The 20,076-nt window shown below is 36.1% G+C and overlaps 1 protein-coding gene and 1 long non-coding RNA gene across 4 annotated transcripts; one reads left to right on the top strand and one right to left on the bottom strand.

The window, feature by feature from the left end:
• Positions 1 to 1,554: 1,554 nt before the first annotated feature.
• LOC103461069 (uncharacterized) lies at positions 1,555 to 18,034 on the bottom strand. 3 transcript variants are annotated; one of them, XM_081599563.1, is made up of 16 exons: positions 17,418 to 18,034; positions 15,721 to 15,762; positions 14,586 to 14,603; positions 14,367 to 14,400; positions 11,082 to 11,280; positions 10,338 to 10,484; positions 9,871 to 10,039; positions 9,507 to 9,607; positions 9,271 to 9,429; positions 8,210 to 8,252; positions 6,644 to 6,677; positions 5,080 to 5,281; positions 4,383 to 4,535; positions 4,035 to 4,203; positions 3,370 to 3,470; positions 1,555 to 3,300 (listed from the first exon to the last, which is right to left on the bottom strand). In XM_081599563.1, exons 2-16 carry the CDS (start codon positions 15,743 to 15,745, stop codon positions 3,139 to 3,141), a joined length of 1,716 nt encoding a protein of 571 aa, XP_081455689.1. In that variant the 5' UTR covers positions 15,746 to 15,762; positions 17,418 to 18,034; the 3' UTR covers positions 1,555 to 3,138. The 3 variants fall into 3 exon arrangements, with proteins under 3 accessions (XP_081455689.1, XP_081455694.1, XP_081455699.1); XM_081599568.1 differs by having other exon boundaries at positions 15,721 to 18,034; XM_081599573.1 differs by lacking the exon at positions 1,555 to 3,300 and having other exon boundaries at positions 3,372 to 4,203.
• LOC145548684 (uncharacterized) lies at positions 5,158 to 18,585 on the top strand. The gene is made up of 3 exons (XR_014084682.1): positions 5,158 to 5,240; positions 9,568 to 9,635; positions 18,423 to 18,585. It is a non-coding gene; the product is annotated as an uncharacterized LOC145548684 (long non-coding RNA).
• Positions 18,586 to 20,076: the final 1,491 nt, after the last annotated feature.

Consider the following 20,076-nt stretch of genomic DNA (forward strand, 5'->3'; position numbering starts at 1 on the left):
CATGTATGCTTGTGGTATACATACATAGTGGAATTTTGGCCACCCCAGCTGCCGGCAGTTTACCGTAAAATCTACATTTTTGTTTTTACAGTATGTATTTGCAATGGTAATATTCACAACTAACTGTAATTTATTGTAAAATGTTTTTACAATCAAATACTATAATACAGCATACAGTTCTGCCACGTATGCTTGTGGTATTTATACATAGTTTTCATAGTAATTTTCCGTAAATATATTATTTAATATTCAATCATTTTCATCTACACCAGCTCTATTTAGATTTTTATCTTGTCCATTGTACCATATTTTCTGGACTATAAGGTGCACCGGATTATAAAACGCACTCTCAATTATGGCGTCCATTTCTGTATTTAACCCATACATAAGGCGCACCGGATTATAAAACGAATGCTAAAACATACTGTCAACAAAACAAAGGTAACGGAAACAACACAGTAAGTTTAGTTGAACTTTATTCGACTATGTAACAATACACTCACGTTATTTTTTATTCTTCTTCCACAAATCCATCAAAGTCATCTTCTTTTGTATCTGAATTGAACAGCTGGGCAATTTTGCAATCAAATATGCCAGGTTCCCTCTCATCATTGTCGGAGTCAGTTTCGTTGCCAGCTGGCTGTTCAGCAATGATGCCGGCTTTCGCAAAAGCTCAGACAACATTTAAGGCAGATACATTAGCCCAGGCATCCACAATCCATTCACACATGGTGGCGTAACTCGCCCGGTGCTGCCTCTCCGTCTTAGTAAACCTGTGTTCACAGTCTGTCATCCATCGCTTCCACGCCACTTGCAACTTCTTTTTGAACGCCCTGTTTACACCAATGTCCAGCGGTTGGAGATCTTTTGTTAATCCTCCCGGAATGACGGCAAACTCCGAATTAGTTTGCTTCACTTCCTTTTTCACAGTAGCAGTGAGATGGGCGCACATGGAGTCGCAGATGAACAGGGACGGTGATGCGTGGAAAAACCAATCTGGTTTTCACCGGAGGCATATGCTGCAGAACTCGGACAACAATTCTCTGATTGGTTTATTGCTGCTGGCGTACGTACTTTGCGTATTACGTAATGCCCTCTGATTGGTTTATCACTGCCAGCGTACGTACTGTACACTTTACATCTCTGTGTCAGGGAGGGAGATTTTGTAAGTCAGTGCACACATAAGGCGCACTGGAATATAAGGCGCACTGCTGATTTTTGAGAAAATTTAAGGCTTTTAGGTGCGCCTTATAGTCTGGAAAATACGGTAAACATTTTTTTAGTCTGACAGGATTTCTTGAGTTAAAAATGTTTAAAGTTGACAGGAAATTTGAAAATATCATTTGATAATTAAGTGTTATTGAAAGCTTTTGAGATTAACACCTGAACACCAACTATAAAGTTTTAAAAATTCAAAGATTTAAAAAAAACTTTTAAAAAAGTTTATGTTTTTTTAAAACTTAAAAAAACTTAAACCTGCCAGGCAGGCAGCCTGGCAGGCTTGTAATACACTGAGGAAACCTCTGTACATTACATTGATCAATCACACACATATGTTTTCAAGGCTTTATTTAAATTTTTTGTGATATTTCAGCTTACAGCTAATAAAAACCAGGCATTTAAGATTACTTTAACAATGAAGATCTATTTCAAGAGGCTGCACAGTGGCGCAGTTGGTAGCATTGTAGCCATTCAGAAAGAAGACCCGGGTTCTTTCTGCATGGAGTTTGCATGTTCTCTCCGGGTACTCCGGCTTCCTCCCACAGTCCAAAAACATGACTGTCAGGTTAATTGGTCTCTCTAAATTCTCCCTAGGGGTGTGTGTGCGTGCGTGTGTGCGCGTGTGTGTGCGTGTGTGTGGGTGCGTGTGTGCATGGTTACTTGTCCTATCGTTAGGTTGAGTATCATCTGAAATGTATAGAGTCCATAAAGCAATAACAAAGTGAACATTACATGCTTCACCCTCTGGATCTCTACTGAGGCGGACAACATTTACGAGAGTGTCTTCATTTTTACAAATGTTGTTTAATGACTCAAACCGATAGGAAAACCTGATGAATATTGTTAAAAATAAAACTGTCATCTCAGCCTCCCTCTGCATGACTTTATGGTTTATGATATGGTCAGTCAGTGTGACACCTGTTTTATTTTCCTCACATCCTCCTCTACCTGTTCATCTTACTCTTTCTTTTACACCTTTATTGACTTCGTCGTCGTCGTTTCTCCAGACTCATTAATATAGACCAACTGAAACAAAACAATATTGTTGTAACAGTGTAAACACATTGCAAGACAAATAAAAGCAAAACAAGGTGACAAATTAAAAAATAGGGAAAAAACTAAATAGGGAGTTAAAACTAAAAAATAAAATAACATTTTGAAAACCCAATAAACACTGTGACCACTGTCATAGTGCTTATAGAGTAAGCTAATTTACAATACCTGTACCTAGATGGGCTTTTAAGCAGGATATTTAAGATATATTAAAAAGTCGAATAGTAGTCATTTAAAATAATACAACATGATGCTGACTGCATATACAAAATCATACATATAAAACAATGAAATACAGACTTTAAAATACTGATGTAAATGAAAAACATTTTCATGTGTAACGACAACACTTGACAAAATATTACGTTTCGATCATTGACTGTTCTGTGACTGTATTTTATGATGCAAATAAACAAACAAAACACATGAGCCAAGAACTATTTCAATAAAGTAAAGTTCTTTTCATATACATAGTTTTGAGTTAGTAAATTTGTTTTCAAGAGGAAATTTATGTTTCATATATTTATCTATGCAAAAACAACAACAACAACAACAACAACAACAAAGCTTTGGATGCCAACAAACTCTGATTTATTATGTGAACTTAAGTTAAACTCACTAAAATTGAAATGTCAGTGTTACTCAGTGAATTTAATGAAAACTAAACAACTTTGAGGCAATGAGTTTGTATATACTTTTTAAATAAGGAGAAATTAATTATGTTTTACAGTGTATTTTTGTTGTCTTTTGCCATTTCTCTGGTGTTTACACCTGGTTGGAGTTTTAAATTAAACCAACTTAAAGAAAAATAAAAGTTTACTTTAAACAGACACTATTGACTGGATAACATTTTGTGCCGTGACTTCACAGTGTGTCGGCGTAGTCGTCTCCAAAATCAATCATAAGCCTCAACGCACTCAGGATCAGAGCGTCGACGTCTGGATTCAGTTGAATTTCATGACTGTAGTTCTTCACTGGGAGGATGCAGTTCATTGGGATCCCCAGCCTGGAGCTGAAGTCAGTCATCTGTTGAAAAAAATAAGTTTATTAAGAGTCTGATACAGTGAGAGAGATTCTTATGCTTCTGCAGCTCACCTTTCTCTTCAAATATTTGCTCCTGTAGACGTTTTTGATATTTGTTTCTATTTCACCACAGACTGCATCAATGTGTGTGAGAATCGCCAGCTGAGGGATTCCTGTGGATATTGAGCAACTTTATAGATTATTAGCAATTAATATATTGCATTATTAGCAATGCAAGGTTTCCCCCAGAAAACTTGCTAAGCCTGGCGGTTGGGCGCTAGGGCAGTCGTTAATCCAGCAGCCTGCTGTGTTTTTGAGTTAAAAGATGTTTAAAGTTGACAGAAAATTTGAAAATATCACTTGATAATTATGTGTTATTGAAAGATTTTTAGATTAATACTTGATCATCAACTATAAAATATTAAGAAAATGCAAACATTTTAAAAATACTTAATAAAGTAAGCAATGCTAAGCCTGGTGGAGGTACAAGTAAAGCCTGTACCCGCCAGGCCTATAATACACTGGAAGAAACCCAGCAATGCTTCTAAGATGTGATAAGAGTCATTTTTGAAAATCTAGAAATAAGACATTACAAAAAGAAAAAAAGAGACAAATCAGAAAAATTTTACCTTAATTTTTGTACACGGTTTTGTCCTCCTATATTATACAACCAACTTGTATACACAGCTGCATACATTTCCCTGAATAAGAATGTGATTGTACAATTTGTTTCTTACTCAGATCACTGGCTGCTTCTCTGATTTCCCTCATTTTCTGCAAAACTGATGACCTCATTTCTGATGCATTAGCAGAATAAATGCAGACCAGAACATGAACTTTGTCACTGATGGTCGGGGAAGAAATGTAGCCATGATCACCATCAGAAAGGGGAGATGAAGGATTGAACTGTGGAAATAAATGATGCAATTATGAGAAATTTGTGTAAATAATATAGTTTCCCTATATTATCCATACAAACTGTATAGAATATAGTGAGATAGCGATAGTGTTTTAGAATCTGAGCCAAATAGAACATGACTTTTTAGGTGATTGTTAAAAATTATTTTAAAAGTATATATTTGTACATTATAATCATCCTTCACATGACCCTTCATAGCCAGTATGATGTTGTCTGTTCTGACTCCTCTTCCAGCTCCAACCTCCAGACCCATGATGTCATTGAACACAAAGGGATAAAAGTTCCCCTTTTCTTCTTTCTTGATTTTATAGGTTTGATACTGCAAGAAAAGGAGTTGGGTTTTTATGTAGGCAGTACACAAATCTTCTGCAAAATCTTCAAAATATATGAACTATTTTATTTTCAAACTGAAATTTGCTTTACAAAATAAAAATCTAAACAAGGAGCTACTCTAAATCTTGGTGTAGATTTCAACTTCTAAAGGTGAATAGAGGGTGAATGTGTAATAAAACACTCTATTTATTTTTTTCACATTTTATACTATATAGTATGAGTTAATTTTTCACTCAGACATGTGGAGATTGCCTGTCCATGGTGCACACCGCCTCTCATCCATTGACCCCTGAAGAACCCACCAGGATACATGTGTAAGACGATGGATGGATGGATGGATGGATGGATGGATGGATGGATGGATGGATGGATGGATGGATGGATGGATGGATGGATGGATGGATGGATGGATGGATGGATGGATGGATGGATGTGGAGACTGACTTGATACACAAAGCTGACACAAGTAAAAAGTCATAATATTTGAAAATGTGAATGAGCCTTTAAAGCCAAACAAAAACTATATTCACCTTCTTGGTGAAACTTTGATCAGAGGTTATGTTGCTGGCCAGAGCTTCATTGGTCATTCTCCCTTGCAGGACGCTGTTGACGGAGTTGATGAAGCTGGACTTTCCGGCACCAACTGGGCTGTACAGCAGAACTCTGATGGCTTTGACTTCTTCATTTTGAGGTTGAAAATTCTTCATGTACTGCAGATGTTCATCTTTGTTTCTGTTGAAATGTGAAAATAAGAGTTACAATTAAAGTGATCTACCAGAACAAATATCTTCCTTAAAATCAGACTTGGGTAGTAACTAGTTACATTTACTTGAGTAACTTTTTAGAAAAGTTTAGAAAAAAATTTACTTTTAGGAGTATTTATGCTATGCTGTACCTTTTACTTTTACTTGAGTAATTTCGTTGAACTTTCTCTACTCTTGAGTAAAATTTCTGGATTTTTTACCCATTGAATGAAAAAAAAACTTGTTTTAGCCAAAACTTCATGAGACACCAGACACACACACCTGCAGCTTCTGTTAAAAGTTTTACATGCAAAGAAACTGATTTGGGAAAAAATATATATTTTGCCTGATTTCGTTTGCTTTTTTTTAATATATATATACTTACATTAATTCTTGTCATTTTGGTCCTTAAGATACCAATGCTTCCACTTGACTTTATATTTTGGTACATATGACCATGTAATTTTTAAATATCAAATTACTGATAATTTCATCAGTTACTCAGTACTTGAGTAGACTTTTTTATTAATTGCTTTTTTACTTTTTCTTAAGTAATTTCTTGGATGGCTACTTTTTTACTTTTACTTGAGCAAAAATATATTGAAGTAGTGCTGCTCTTACTCGAGTAAAATCTTTGGCTACTCTACCCACCTCTCTTTAAAATGCATAATTATCCTCAATTTCAGTATTGATGTGAGGATCCTGTTTTAAATCAACACAAATCAGATTTTGTCCTGCTTGAAAGTGAGGAGAAAGATGTGACTCAAAAATAAATCTATGATTATTTGGTGGATAAAGTCAATACACAATTGGGAAACTCTGAATTTATAGTTAACAAATACCTTGGATTGGGAAGCCATGGTATTTAATACCATGGCCTTCCTTTGGCTGCAAACCACTCCAGTAAAGGCTATACGTCATGACCTGATGAACTCAGTAGAATCACATCATCTGCAAAAAACAGGGATGTGATCCTATGGCCACCACTTTGGCTGTACCTAGTTATTCTGTCTATAAATGTATGAACCAAACCCTAACCCTGTGGGACACAGTCAAACAAGGGGATTATCATAACTTGTGCTTGGATCTAAGAGTTAAAATATCATTGCACTAAATATTGACTGACATTTTTAACAATGGAGTTAGAAATCAGATTTTTTTTTTAATGTTTCTGGGGGAAAAAATTGATTTTGGTACTACCGCATATTTAAAAATGCATGCAGCTCAGAAATGAACATAATAGGATAGTTAAGGAAAACTGAGATTAAATTGGGTGATCTGCTGCCTGATGAGGCAAAAAAGCAACAAACACATTGGTAACATCCAGATGGACAAAAAGAAATTTACTCACCCCCAGGATATTTCTCTCCATGGAGTTCCTAACACTGTAGTGGAAAATTAAGAGAAATGTCTTTAAAAAAGAACTCACAATGGTAAGCAAAAAACTACATTTAGATTGTACGTTGAGTTAGTCAAACAATCCAGCAGTTCATTTGATCATTTATGAAGAAGCAAAAAACAACAAACAAGCTTTGTGGTGGCAGTGGAGGAGCTAAACACAGCACAATACATTAAGTTGTTTTGGGTCGGAACTATTAATGAATAAATGGTAAATTTTTACAGTGAGCTTATGGAATAGTGGACATGAATAGTGTAAAATGTTTGAATTGGGTTCCTCGGACTCGACTTAAGAGGAAAGGAAATCAGGCTGAAAGGTAAAGGAACAATTTACCTTTCCAGATTAGATCTGCCCACAGCCTGGATCATTTTAAATCGCCTCTGAAAACTCACTTTTATTCTTTGACATTTATTTGAAGTAGTGTTTTGATACTCTGTTTTTGTCTATTTGTGTTGTTGTTGTTCCTGTACAGCAGTTTGGTGCAGTTTTGCACCTGTTTTTAAAGTGCTATATAAATAAATTTGACATCGACATTAAATTCCAGGATATTGAGGCGGTAAGGCAGCCTTGATATCTTCAGTGAGAAGATGAGTTCATTTTTGTGAGTTAAAATATCTACAATAAACAGTCATTGCTTTCAGTCACTGTTTCTAAGTTATAAAACAGACACAGCAAGTCAAGTAAAAAGCTTGTCATGACGATTATGTTGTAATTAAAATTCAAATCACGCTTCCATTACTATACTTTTAGATTTTATTCTGTTGCTCATCACAGCAATTCTGGATGTACAGGGGAATTTTACTGCCATAAGTCGAGAGCACACATTTTCATTCTGAAAGCAGGACTTTGGATCTCAAAACTTATAATGCTTCTGTTCCCTTTTAAATATTCTCTGCATTCTCTCAAATCTTTCTCCTCATGCTCAAAACGTCTCTCTGCTTGGATCAGATCTGCACTTGCAAACCTCGCTTATGAATTGTTTTCTGCCGTCTCTTAAAACGTTTTGTTTCGAGAGACGCCTGGCAACCTCTTAGCAAATAAAATGAAAGTGTTATACTTGCTTCCTTCTAGTGGATGAAGATGGCAACAGCAGTAGCAGTTAAACCTGTAACCAGCGGGTTGCCAGTTTGAACCCGTCTCCTTCGTTTTGTCCTTGGACAAGAGACTTCGCCCATCTGGCCGGTGGTCAGAGGGCTCGGAGGTGTCGACGGCAGCCTCACCTTTGTCAGGCTGAATCAAAGCAGCTGTGGCTACAGTGTAGCTTACCACCGTCACCATGTTAATGCGCGTCTGAATGTCTAACTGTAGTGTGAAGCGTTTTATAATTCGCTGGACTTAATCCTCTCAACCTGATAAACCACTACTAGTGACTAGTTTTACAGTTTCAATCTATAATGTTAATTTCTAATGCTTTCACTGTGACTTTGTTTCACTTTATAATGTAGTTATTTTAAAATAGAAAACTAATGCAATTAATTATTTACGTGTACTTCAACCAAACAATCCTGTATTACTTACGTGGACCTGAAGCATCGCCCCTCATGACTGGAACTAAAACACCCTATGAGAGAGACAGAGAAGGAAGAGTTAGTTTTTTCCCCTCCAAATTGTTTTTGAATGGTTTTTTTTCTTTTTGTTTCACAACTTTTTATGCTAAACCTTTTAAAGCAATAAATGTTAAAATTTTTGTTTCTTCTAAAAATACAAAAGAATTTACTTGTTTGAAGTATTATAAGCTGCAATATGTAGCTTTTAATAACAAATAAAATATATTTTTATTTGTTAAAGTTCTCCACATGTCGTGACAGTATGCTGTAAAAATTGACCTCCTCCATCTCTGTCCTGAACCAGTATTGCCGTCTGCAAAATGCAACTCTGCCAGGAAGAAACAACCAATCAGAGCCAGGAGGAGGGTCTTAGTGCTGTCAGTAATGCTCGTGTAGCGTTACTGATACCGTTATCGATGGCCATGCTAACATTTAGCACTAAGGCCCTCCCCCTGGCTCTGATTGGTTGTTTCTGATGGAGAAGGCTATTTGTGCAAATGAGTGAAGGACCATAGGGAGAAGGCAGAGGAAAGCGTTAGCAGAATCAGTTTACATTCAGTCTTGAAAACGTCGGATCGTTCCAAATGGTAAAATGTTCCCTGATATCAAAACTTCATCACTGCAGAGAAGTTAAATGTATTCAACTCGATAATACGATGTAGAGAGACAGAAAGAGAGATGCTGTACTTTTGAAATCATTCCTTCAAAAGACAAATCTGACTTATGATTACTTAGATACAGAAATTGCTGCATTGAGCCAACTAAAGAAACTTTAACTTCATCAATAATTTTGTTAATGAAAGATTATTAATCACAATTATTAATTACAAAAGGCAAACAATAATGTAAATTCTGATTCCCAAAATTTATACATTTTAAGTTAAATCAACTCAACGAAAAAAACATTTTCTTTAAGAAAGTGCACATCTGACAAACGGCTCTAACCCTATTTTAACTCTTTTTTTTTTTACTAATTTGAACAAAATGTTGCTGTGATTTCCATGAATATCACACACTGTTCTACAGGCTTACACTGTTTTTAGTGTAGTTGCCTCCAAATTCAATCATCAGCCTCAGAGCACTCAGGATCAGAGCGTCGACGTCTGGATCCAGTTGAATTTCATGACTGTAGTTCTTCACTAGGAGGATGTGGTTCATTGGGATTGCCAGACTGGAGCTCAAGTCAGTCATCTGTTTAAATGAAGCTATATATTCAGAATTACATATTTCTTTCCCTCTTGTTTTTAATAAATCTTTCTATAACTCACCTTTTTCTTTAAATATTTGCTCCTGTAGACGTGTCTCAGATTTTTCTTTGTTTCACCACAGGCTTCATCAATGTGGGTGAGAATCACCAGCTGAGGGATTCCTGTGGATACAGAGTTTTTCTTGCCTGGGTAATGTTACATGTTATTAGACATGAATATATTTTTAACAAGTACAGCAGACGACCAAATCATAAAAAGTGGGAAACATTCAAGACCATTTCATTCTTGCAACACATTTTTTTCCACCAACATTATGCGACAAATGAAGGTTATTGACATAACGTGTTCACAGTATTTACTCATTGGTGTTTGTTGTTACATTACTTTGATGAATGTAAGTTTGACTGTACAATTTATCCCTTACCCAGCTCACTGGCTGTCTCTCTGATTTCCTTAATTTTCTGCAAAACGGCCGACTTCATTTGTGATGCATTAGCAGAATAAATGTGAACCAGAACATGAACTCTGTCACTGATGGATGGATAAGAGTTGTAGCCAGGATCACCATGAGAAAGAGAAGATGAAGGATTGAACTGTGGGAAAAACGTAATGCATATTAATTCAAATTGATACTAAATGCATATACCTCATATAAGGGAAGCTAAATGTGATGGATTTAGGACCTGAGCCTTTTAGGTGATTGCTAAGGATAAGTTTTAAGGGGGCTTTTTGGCGTTAGTGGTCTTTATGCATTACTACCTGGACTGGAAGAAAAAAGAGGGAAGGGAGCAAGAGTCAGAATTGAGGAATGTGGCCTCTGAAAATGATAAGTCTGCTCTACCACTGAGATATGTGGTGCCCCATTTGAAAAGTAAATGGATATATTTATACCTTATATCCATCCTTCACATGTCCCTTCAAGGCCAGTTTGATGTCATCTGTTCTGACTCCAGGTCCTTCCTCCATACCCGTGATGTCATTGAACACAAGGGGATAAAAGTTTCCCCTGCCTTCTTTCTTGACTTTATAGGTTTGATACTGAAAGAAAAAAAAGAGATAAAAGGAGATCAAAAGTTATGTAAACACTAAGCAAATAGCTTCAAAAAATAGAAAATTGAAACTGTGAGAAGAGCTGCAAATTATGGAAGACCAAAACTTACATAATTAATATATATTGTTTGTTCTTTTCCTTACCCATGTGTTTTCATAAAAAAAAATATTTTTTTTTCCTTGCAAACTATTTCACTGATAAACCTTAAATTTGTCTGACTAAATAAAATTATCTCAGTGCTACTCTAATTTTAGTGTCTCAGTTCCTAATAAGTCTGTAACCACTGAGTGTCAGAAAAGGTTGTGCATTCTGCCACGTTACTGATTATTCAGCAGAATTAGGGCACAAGAAAAACATTTTAACTCCACATTTTCTTACACAAATGCAGATTTTTATCCTTTAAAACATAGGGTTACATTTAGACTTGAGCATGAATATGAAATATAAACATTTTTTACACTTTATAATATAAAGTATCAGCTAACTTTTCCTTCAGACATGTGGAAACCGAGCTGATACACCAAGCTGACACTCGAAAATTTAAATGAGCTTTAAATGCTGAACAAAAAAAATATATTCACAACCTTGGTGAAACTTTGGTCAGAGGTTGTGGAACTGGCCAGAGCTTCATGGGTCATTCTCCCTTGCAAGACGTTGTTGACAGAGTTGATGAAACTGGACTTTCCTGCACCAACTGGTCCATGGAGTAAAACTCTGATGGCTTCGATGTCTTCATGTTGAGGTTGAAAATTCTTAATGTCCTGCAGAGGTTCCTGTTTGTTTCTGTTAAAATGTGAAAATAAGAGTTACAAATATACATTTTAAACTTACATTTGTAAGCAGAATATTCTGCCAGAACAAACTTGTTGCTACTGAGCGCCTGTAGGGTTTCATTTACATTTTGTTAGGATCAGGTAGGAGCAGGGGTGAAAGTAGGCGGGTACGGTCAGGTACTGCGTACCCCTAATAGATTTAGCGGGGGTACGCAGTATCTGCAAGAGAGGCTGTCAGCTGTAAAAAGTGCACCCATCAGCCGTGACTGATTAATTTTTCAAGAACAATCTAAAACACGACAATCAGTTAATGAATAGCTTTTTTCCATTTCATATTGTTTCTGAACTGTTCGTGCTTTGCTAGAGCAGCGGTGCGATATGTCGATCACAGAAGGTTTTGAGTCGATTTCGGCATTAGATGACAAACAATAGTCTCCCTTGGACTATTCAAATTACAACTCTGAAACATCAGAGTTTCAGAGTTTCAACTCTGAAACTCTGATGTTTCAACTCTGAAATATCAGAGTTGTAATTGTCATCCTGAGACAAGAAAATTTTGGTCACTTTTATACAAAATTCAAGAAACTGCATATTGTTCCTCTTTGGTGTTCCACATACAGAGAGGTTTTGCGGTACAGCAGCCAGCTGTTGGCTAAGTCATATCCATAAAGTGCATTATGACCCACAATTATGACCCACAATGTCCTTTTTTATAGCGACTCATCAACCAATTGATAAGATAAATTCTATCCATCTTGGAGTTGTATTTACGGACTATACTTGGTTGTGAGATGGTCAGTTATTTCAGTTTATTGACCCATCTTTGCCAAGTGTCTGGCTATCTAGCGTCAATAGATAAAACTGGTTTATTGCAATATAATTCCACTATGCAAATCTGTCCATTCTCTGTGTTAAGTTGTTTTGGTAGTTCCTTTTCCAATCATTTGTATAGTTTTATCAGTTGGTAGCTTCTGCACTTCTTCAGTGATATGACTCTTCATATTGTACCAATAACATGCATCTGCTTTGTCATAATGCGTTGCACACTTTGGATAGATGTGAAGATCCAATGCCGGTAAACCTAGTAAGCACAATCTGAGACAAATGACCTATCACCAAGCATCCCAAAGACAGATCCCAGATCTTCAACCATTGACATGTCTCCACCACTTAACACCAGCAACTCCATCACTTTTGACAGAGACTAAAGCTCTGGAAAAAAATTGCACAAAAAAATCTAGTAAAAATCTTTGTAGATTTATTTATAAAATGCGCTGTTCCAGACATTTTAACTTTGCTATTAATTTCCAGTTTTATACAAACTGTTATAGCTAGGGTTGCCAAATGATAAGCAGAAATACAGTTGAACCCAAAAGTTTGTATACATCGAATAAAAAAACGTACACATTCTTCTCTCACTGTCTGAAGTGAAATTAAACCAAACTTATCTCGTTTAAGGGTAGCTACAATGACTAATGTTTCTGTTTGCTAAATGCCAGAAAATATGGCCGTCTCTCATGAAGGAATGAATTCAAAGCTACTAGACTGCAGAAAACTCCTCACATTACAAGAAATGATCACAATCACACTTGTCTCCAATTAAGTCTGAGAATTTATGAACCAAATATTTCAACTGTAAAAACTTCTTCCTCTAACTACCAACATATAATCTAAATGGTCTTATTTAACTGACCTCTTTCAGCCCCGAAACTTGAACGAAACTCCAACGTTACAATGAGTTGATTAGGCTCATTGAGTTTTGAAATAAGGAGAATTGTCCACAATAAAGGTTCAATTACCAGAAACGTGAGGCTGTTCCAGCCATCCAGTTGGAAAAGCCAGGAGTCAATTTAGGCAAAGGTCACTTCTAACAGGTTTCTGTATTTTACTGACATTTAAAAGGAATGTCCTCATTTGTGGACACCATTTTTCTCAGAAGCTACATCATATCAAAAGATAAGTCTTTGTTTTGTCCCAGTCAGCCCAGATATCAATGAGGAATTAATAAAGCAAGTCAGTTTGTAGAAAACTAAAAATTATTTGCAAAATTAAAATGTCTGAAAAAAACAAACTGTTAAAAAAGAAAAATCTAGATTTTTTCGTCTCAAACACACATTGTTAAAAATGTCCAACTCTTTTTGTTATGAAACTCTTTTTGCCATTATCTTTAAATAACCGATGTGCAAAACCTAAAACATGTTGAGCATATTGATTGTCTTCATGATAACTGAGGAGAAAAAGTAGAAGTAGAAAGCAAAATGAAGTATTGCATATTATACATGCTGCAGACCACTAAAATATACAACTGGGTTAACATCAGTTAGAGAAAATATATATCCTGTTTTCTTCCTGGTCTTAGACTAATAAACATTTTAGATGACAAATAAAAAAAGGAATTATCCCCCCCAAAAAAACAGCAGTATATAATAACTGATGGAAGAAAAAGAAGTGCATAGTCAATCATCTATAGGCATCACTCAGGGTTTAAAGATCACTCATCACTTTTAAATCAAGTTTGTAGCAAGTATTTTGGTTGCACAATAGAAAAGACAAAATAAAGAGACTCCATTGTCTTCATAGCATTTATGCCTCAGCAGATCAACTTGAAAACTTCAATACCCTCTATGGAAACGAAGTTAATTAAAACACAGTTTGATATCTGTGAAAATAAAAGAAGAAAAATGTCTACACATTTTTAGGCATAGGAACACCTTACATGGGATTCTATTCTTTTAACCATAATTACAGATTCTGCAAAACATAAGTTGTGATTAGAATTGTTTTTGTCAATGAATAAAATGGGGGTTGTTTTTTGTTTTTTTTGTTTTGTGTATTTTTTAGTCTTTCTGCAATTCTGCCACAGTTGAGAGGCACATACTGCGCAGCTGTTGTTTCTTTTACATTGTTTTATCTGATTTCTTTGACAAAACCTGAAATTAACTTCATAATAACTTACTCAAATATGAAAGGCTAAACACGTTAGGAAACATTAAGCAAACCTGATAAGATTATAAACTGGTTGTTTTACTGTCTGATGATGCAAAGAGCAGCAAACACACTGGTGACATGCAGATGTACAAAAGCAAATCTACTCACCCCCAGGGTATTTTTCTCCATGCAGTTGTTAAAACTGTAATAGAAGATAAAGAGCAGTGTCTAAAAGAATTAGTCTTGCAAAAAGTAAGCAAAATTTGCTATTTAATTTGTATTTGATAAATTACAATGGGTCCAATTCATTGATACATTCCAGCAGTTCATTTGATAATTGATGAAGGAGCAAAAAACTTGTTTTGATGAAACTCCAGTTATACTTACGTGGACGCCGTGGAGGAGCTAAACACAGCAAAACAGATTAAGGTTAAGATTACTTAAGTCAAAACTATTACTGTTATAAGATTAGCTATGTTTTGTTTGAGAGTGAAAATAAACAGAATAACTAGTTACTGAACTTATTTTGAGTATGTAAATAGACACAATAAGTTGAATTTTGTAATTAAAATTCCAATCATGCTTCCATTACTATACTTTTAGACTTCATTCTATTACTTGTCACAGTAGTTTAGAATTATATTCTATGATTATTTCTAATGGTTTAACTGTATCTTAATTTCCCTGAAGTACTTTAATTTAAAAAGTTACTTTAATAGGATCAATGATTAGTTGTAACAATAGACTTTATTTGAGACATGTTTATTTTAGATGTAAAAACAATACAGTAATAATACTGTATGCTGCTTAGTTTTTAAAAAAAATTTATTTTAATAAAACATTGTCACATGAACGTCACCATGTTGTTCACGCTGCAATGCATTCTGGGTACTACTGCCGCAGAGCTCCTGTAGCATTTAAAGTGCTTCCAGCCCGGCAGTGGGGTTTAGATGCTTTGTGGATGAAAACTGCCGGCAAGGCAGTTGTTTTTAGCTTGTTAAGGTAACAATCTCCTGATAGCGCCTTTGTCAGTTTTACTCGTACAAATGGCAAAGTCTTCTGGAGAGAAATATTGAGGGCAAAAATGTATGTCATTTGGAAGTTGGGTTCGGCTCTGGCTCTTTGTCTTGTTTTTTCTTTTGTTTTTTGGCTGTAATAGACTCATCATAGACTTGTCACTTGTATATTACAGCCAATAGTGACACAGTGTGACATTATTTAAAATTACACCAGTCAAATGCAATATGATAAACTATTCAGGTAAAGTTAGCCTTCCTGTGTTTCCTCTGTAAATTCCAGAATGAAATGGACCAAAACACATAATCAATTTGCCCTGAAGATAATTTGGTAATGCTTCCATTACTATACTTTTAGACAACTACTCGTCACATCAGTTTAGAATTATATTCTATAATATTAATGTATAATTTAACAATAGCTTAATCTCATTTAATTATGTTAGGTAATTTAAAACTGAAAGTAACTTTAAATCATAAAACTGCAACAACCGTGTGTTACTTACCAGATGATGAAGAAGAACCCCCCATGACTGGGACAAAATGTGCTATGAGAGAAAGTGTGAGAATGAAGACTTAGTTTTTTCTCTCCATATTGTTTTTTATTATTTTACTAATAATAATAAGTTTTAGCTTAGCTTTAGAAGCTACAAAATAAATGAATTCAGGATGGATGCAAATCCTTGTGTAAATACCGCCCCTCAAGGCGGATACCAAACTGCTGAAGAGTTAAAAACACAAAAACAACCCAAACCGGGGGTTGTTTTTGTTTTTGTCAAAGACTATAGTTTGTAAGATCATGAAAGTGCAGAGTCTGCAGGCTGGCAACTGAAGAGCGGGGACCTTGGAGGCCTTGAGGGCAGAGAAACCCCCAAAGAGGATCTGGAGGCTGGAGGAGTTTGACTCCTACAGTGGCATATGGCAAGGGAGACGTGCCAGGTGCCGCTGCTGGTTCTGCAGCAGGCTTGAAGGTTATGGGAGAGGTGACGTTGGAGACAAGGAGGTTGCTGCTGAAAAACTGGTGTGAATAGTGGGTTTTAAAGTTCTGATAAGTGGAGCAAGCTGGGAATCATGAAGATAGTGACAGAAATAACGAGGACACGTGGAGGTGACCGACTGACCAATTGCAAAATCTGTGGGGGGCTGATACCAATGAGGAGTGGTCTTGAACTGTGGTGGATTGTGGTAGAGGTGGATGATCCTGAAATGAGGCGAGTTGTGGTCGAGGTGGATTGGGTCTGTTAAACTCCACCTCTTCAAATATGTCCATTAATCCAAGAGATGACAGAAGTGAAAATTCTAGTTCTAAAACTGTCTTGAGGTGAGTAGCAACACTCGCCTGTTCCCAAGATGAGGTTTTGGTGGAAATATTGACCAGTTTTAACCTGATAGTTTTTAGAAAGTCTTTGGCTGGTTTCTAGTATCATGTTGAAGGTTGGTGAAGTTGTAGGACCCAAACACAGAGAGACACAGGCAGAAACTGAATTTGATGATTCAATGAAAAAATGATGAAATTCAAAATATATCTAAGAACATCCAGCCAGGAGATACTGGGAGAATATGGGGAAGCAAAGGGAAATGACTGGAGGAACCAGCAAGGAGTGACTGATAGAGAGGAGCTTAAGTACTGGGAGGTTGATTGCTGAAACAAGAAGAACTGGGCTAATTGACAAACTGATTGCAAATGTGAGGGGGAGAGAGGAGAAATTCAGACTGAGAAGCAGCCTTTCTTTCTCAATCTGTGGTGAGAGAAAGAGAGGAAGAGAGAGAGACCGGAAGAGAGAGAGAGACGGTGCAAGCGAATGTGCACAGGGGACTAGAAAATAAATCAACAGGAAACAATAAGAGACACAAGAAACTATTAAACTATTGTAACAAAGAATTACTAGAAGAAATATGCATGACCAGAAACACTAGGACAGACTGAGCAATCAATACAAAACTAATCTAATCAAAATAAGAAATAACAGAATAGTGAACTAAAATAACTAAGAAAGATCTGGACCAAAGTAAAACAAAACATATCAGATCTAAATAAAAGAGCAACTAAGAAACACAGAAAACAAAATCGAACTAATCAACCAAAGGTATGACAGTTTGCTGAACTTTCCTAACACAAACCACAAAATTGTTTAAAATTGTCCGAACACATATTCATGGGTTACTGCAGCTGTACTGCAGGTCTTTTATCTGCTGAACCTACCTAAAAAGCTGATGTGCTTCAGGGAAGGAGAGTCGATGCAATGGCAACAAGAGCTCCGTTACAAAGCAATTCAAAGAATTTTATTTTCACTTTCAGTTTTAATGCATGCGATCTATAGGAAGACCCAGGATTACATGAAACATTCCATATATTGAGTAAAAATCTGTTTTTATTTGAATACTATGAATTTGAATGTTCATTTCAAGGCTTTGCTTGATCAAAGAGAAGACAATGAGGTACAGTAAGTCATCGACCTTCTAACACAAAGATGCTCTCACTGTTATCCTTCTTCACACAGGTTTACACTACTATACTTTCACTTTCCGGACTCGTCTCCCCCCACCAAAAAAGCATCGCATCCTTATCTTCGGCACCCAGTCTTCATCTCATGACGGGAAACAACCAATAAACTTGAACTTTTTCATCTACATGAAGTCTCACCTGTCAGCTTCCACTTCCACCATCTACTTCTAAATCTAAACCATCCAATGTCTGGAAACACAGGCTAACAGCAACAAATCAGTAAATGTTCAGTCATATCAATGTAATCAATAAATGCAAAATAATTCTTGGCAAAATAAACCAAAAGAGTAAATGAATATGTATAGTAAAGAGGTGTAACTAACCACTAGAATAGTATACATAAGATAAAAAAGCAACGAGAAAGCATATGATAATATATTGGTAATGATAAAACTTTTCCAAGATTGTGTCGGCGTAGTCGTCTCCAAAGTCAATCATCAGTTTCAGAGCACTCAGGATCAGAGCATCAATGTCTGAATCCAGATTAGTTTCACTGCTGTAGTTCTTCACTGGGAGGATGCAGTTCATTGGGATCCCCAGACTGGAGCTAAAGTCACCCATCTGTTATTAAAAAACATCAAAAATATTTTTGAGCCAGTTCATTTTTTCTTCTGTTTTGAATCAATCTTTCTAAGACTCACCTTTTTCTTTAAATATTTGCTCCTGTAAACGTTTCTCAGATTATTCTCTGTTTCCCCACAGGCTGCATCGATGTGGGTGAGAATCGCCAGCTGAGGGATTCCTGTGGATTCAGAGTTTTCTTTTTCTTGTATCTGAATATTGTATTAGCAATAAACTGATTTTAACAAGTATATACAAGTAATTCTTCTAAGATGAGCTGTAGGAATTTTTTTAAGAAATGGAAATTATGAAATTATGTATAAAAGACTAATCTGTAAAATGTTACTTTAACTTCTTTCCTACATGGTTTTTCTACCTACTTTATGCAACCCCTATGATTGTTGAAGCAAAATTTGAGTATTTTGCATATATCTTGTGTTTGCAGTTACATTACTTTACTGAATGCAGGTTTAGTGTATATTTTTGTTTCTTACCCAGATCACTGGCTGCTTCTCTGATTTCCTTCATTTTCTTTAGAACGGAGGAGTTCATTTGTGGTGCATTAGCAGAATAAACACAAACCAGAACATGAACTCTGTCACTGAGGGATGGGAAACATTTGTAGCCAGAATCCCCAGCAGAAAGGGAAGACGAAGAACTGAACTAAGTATGAAAAAACATGATCTATGTTAAATATGCATAAAAATGTATAGAATTTTGGTAATACATTAGAGATCCTAAAGCTGGGTGTAAAAGCTTTACACCCATGTACCTTACAACATGTACCTTATAATCATCCTTCACGTGTCCCTTCAAGGCCAGAATGATGTCGTCTGTTCTGATTCCTCTTCCATCTCCGTCCTCCAGACCCATGATGTCATTGAACACAAAGGGATAAAAGTCTCCTCTGCCTTCTTTCTTGATTTTATAGGTTTGATACTGAAAGAAAAAGAAAAATGAAAGAGGTTAAGGACTTTTTGGTGTGTAAACAGCTTACATATGTTGGATAAAAATACATTTAAAACTTTGAGAAGAGCAGTAAACTTGTGTCAAAATACATATATTCAATGCAAAGCTTAAATTTGTTCAGTAAAATAAAATTCGGAACATGTTGCTATATTGAACTTGGTGAATTGTTCCTAATAAGTCTGTGACCACTGAGTGTAAGAAAAAGTTTTGCATTGCCATATTACTGCTTCCAGTGTAAAACAGACAAAATGGTGGCTTTAATCCAAAATGGCTAACAAGAGACTTTTTTGTAAGTGCTGACAAAATACATATGTGTTTCGAGTTTCATAATTATCTGTCAAAGCATGATTTGGGGTGGACTTTTAAAAATATTCTAGGAGGCGCTGTGGAGGATTTAGGCCACATACACCACATATTGTTATGGATTTCTGTTGGGACTGGATAAGGAGTTTGGTGCAGTTTGGCTACAATCTAGAGTCAAAGGTATGGCAATGGCGCCATGTTGCCACACCCACATCCCCCACCAAAACCTACCAGTGCTAGAGGTCAAGTCACACCAGCATGTCTTCTGTCACTAATCGATCTGTCATGTTGATCAAGTCACAGGGCTCAGCTAGGGACAGTTCAAAGTAAAACATTTTACTTCCTGTTGTCGGGGGATGCAGCTTCTTATGTCTGATGGCAAGATGTCAAATTTTGAGGCCTAGCAATTCCCAGTGCATGGTAGCATGCTTAAAAAAAATCCCAATTTTGGTAACTTTTATCCCCACGCACTCTATGATCAAACTCATCAAGTTGGAAACAGACTGATCAAAATCCCTAGCAG

This window comes from Poecilia reticulata, chromosome 2, assembly GCF_904066995.2.
Source record: "Poecilia reticulata chromosome 2, P_reticulata-male-v2, whole genome shotgun sequence".
Taxonomy (NCBI): domain Eukaryota; kingdom Metazoa; phylum Chordata; class Actinopteri; order Cyprinodontiformes; family Poeciliidae; genus Poecilia; species Poecilia reticulata.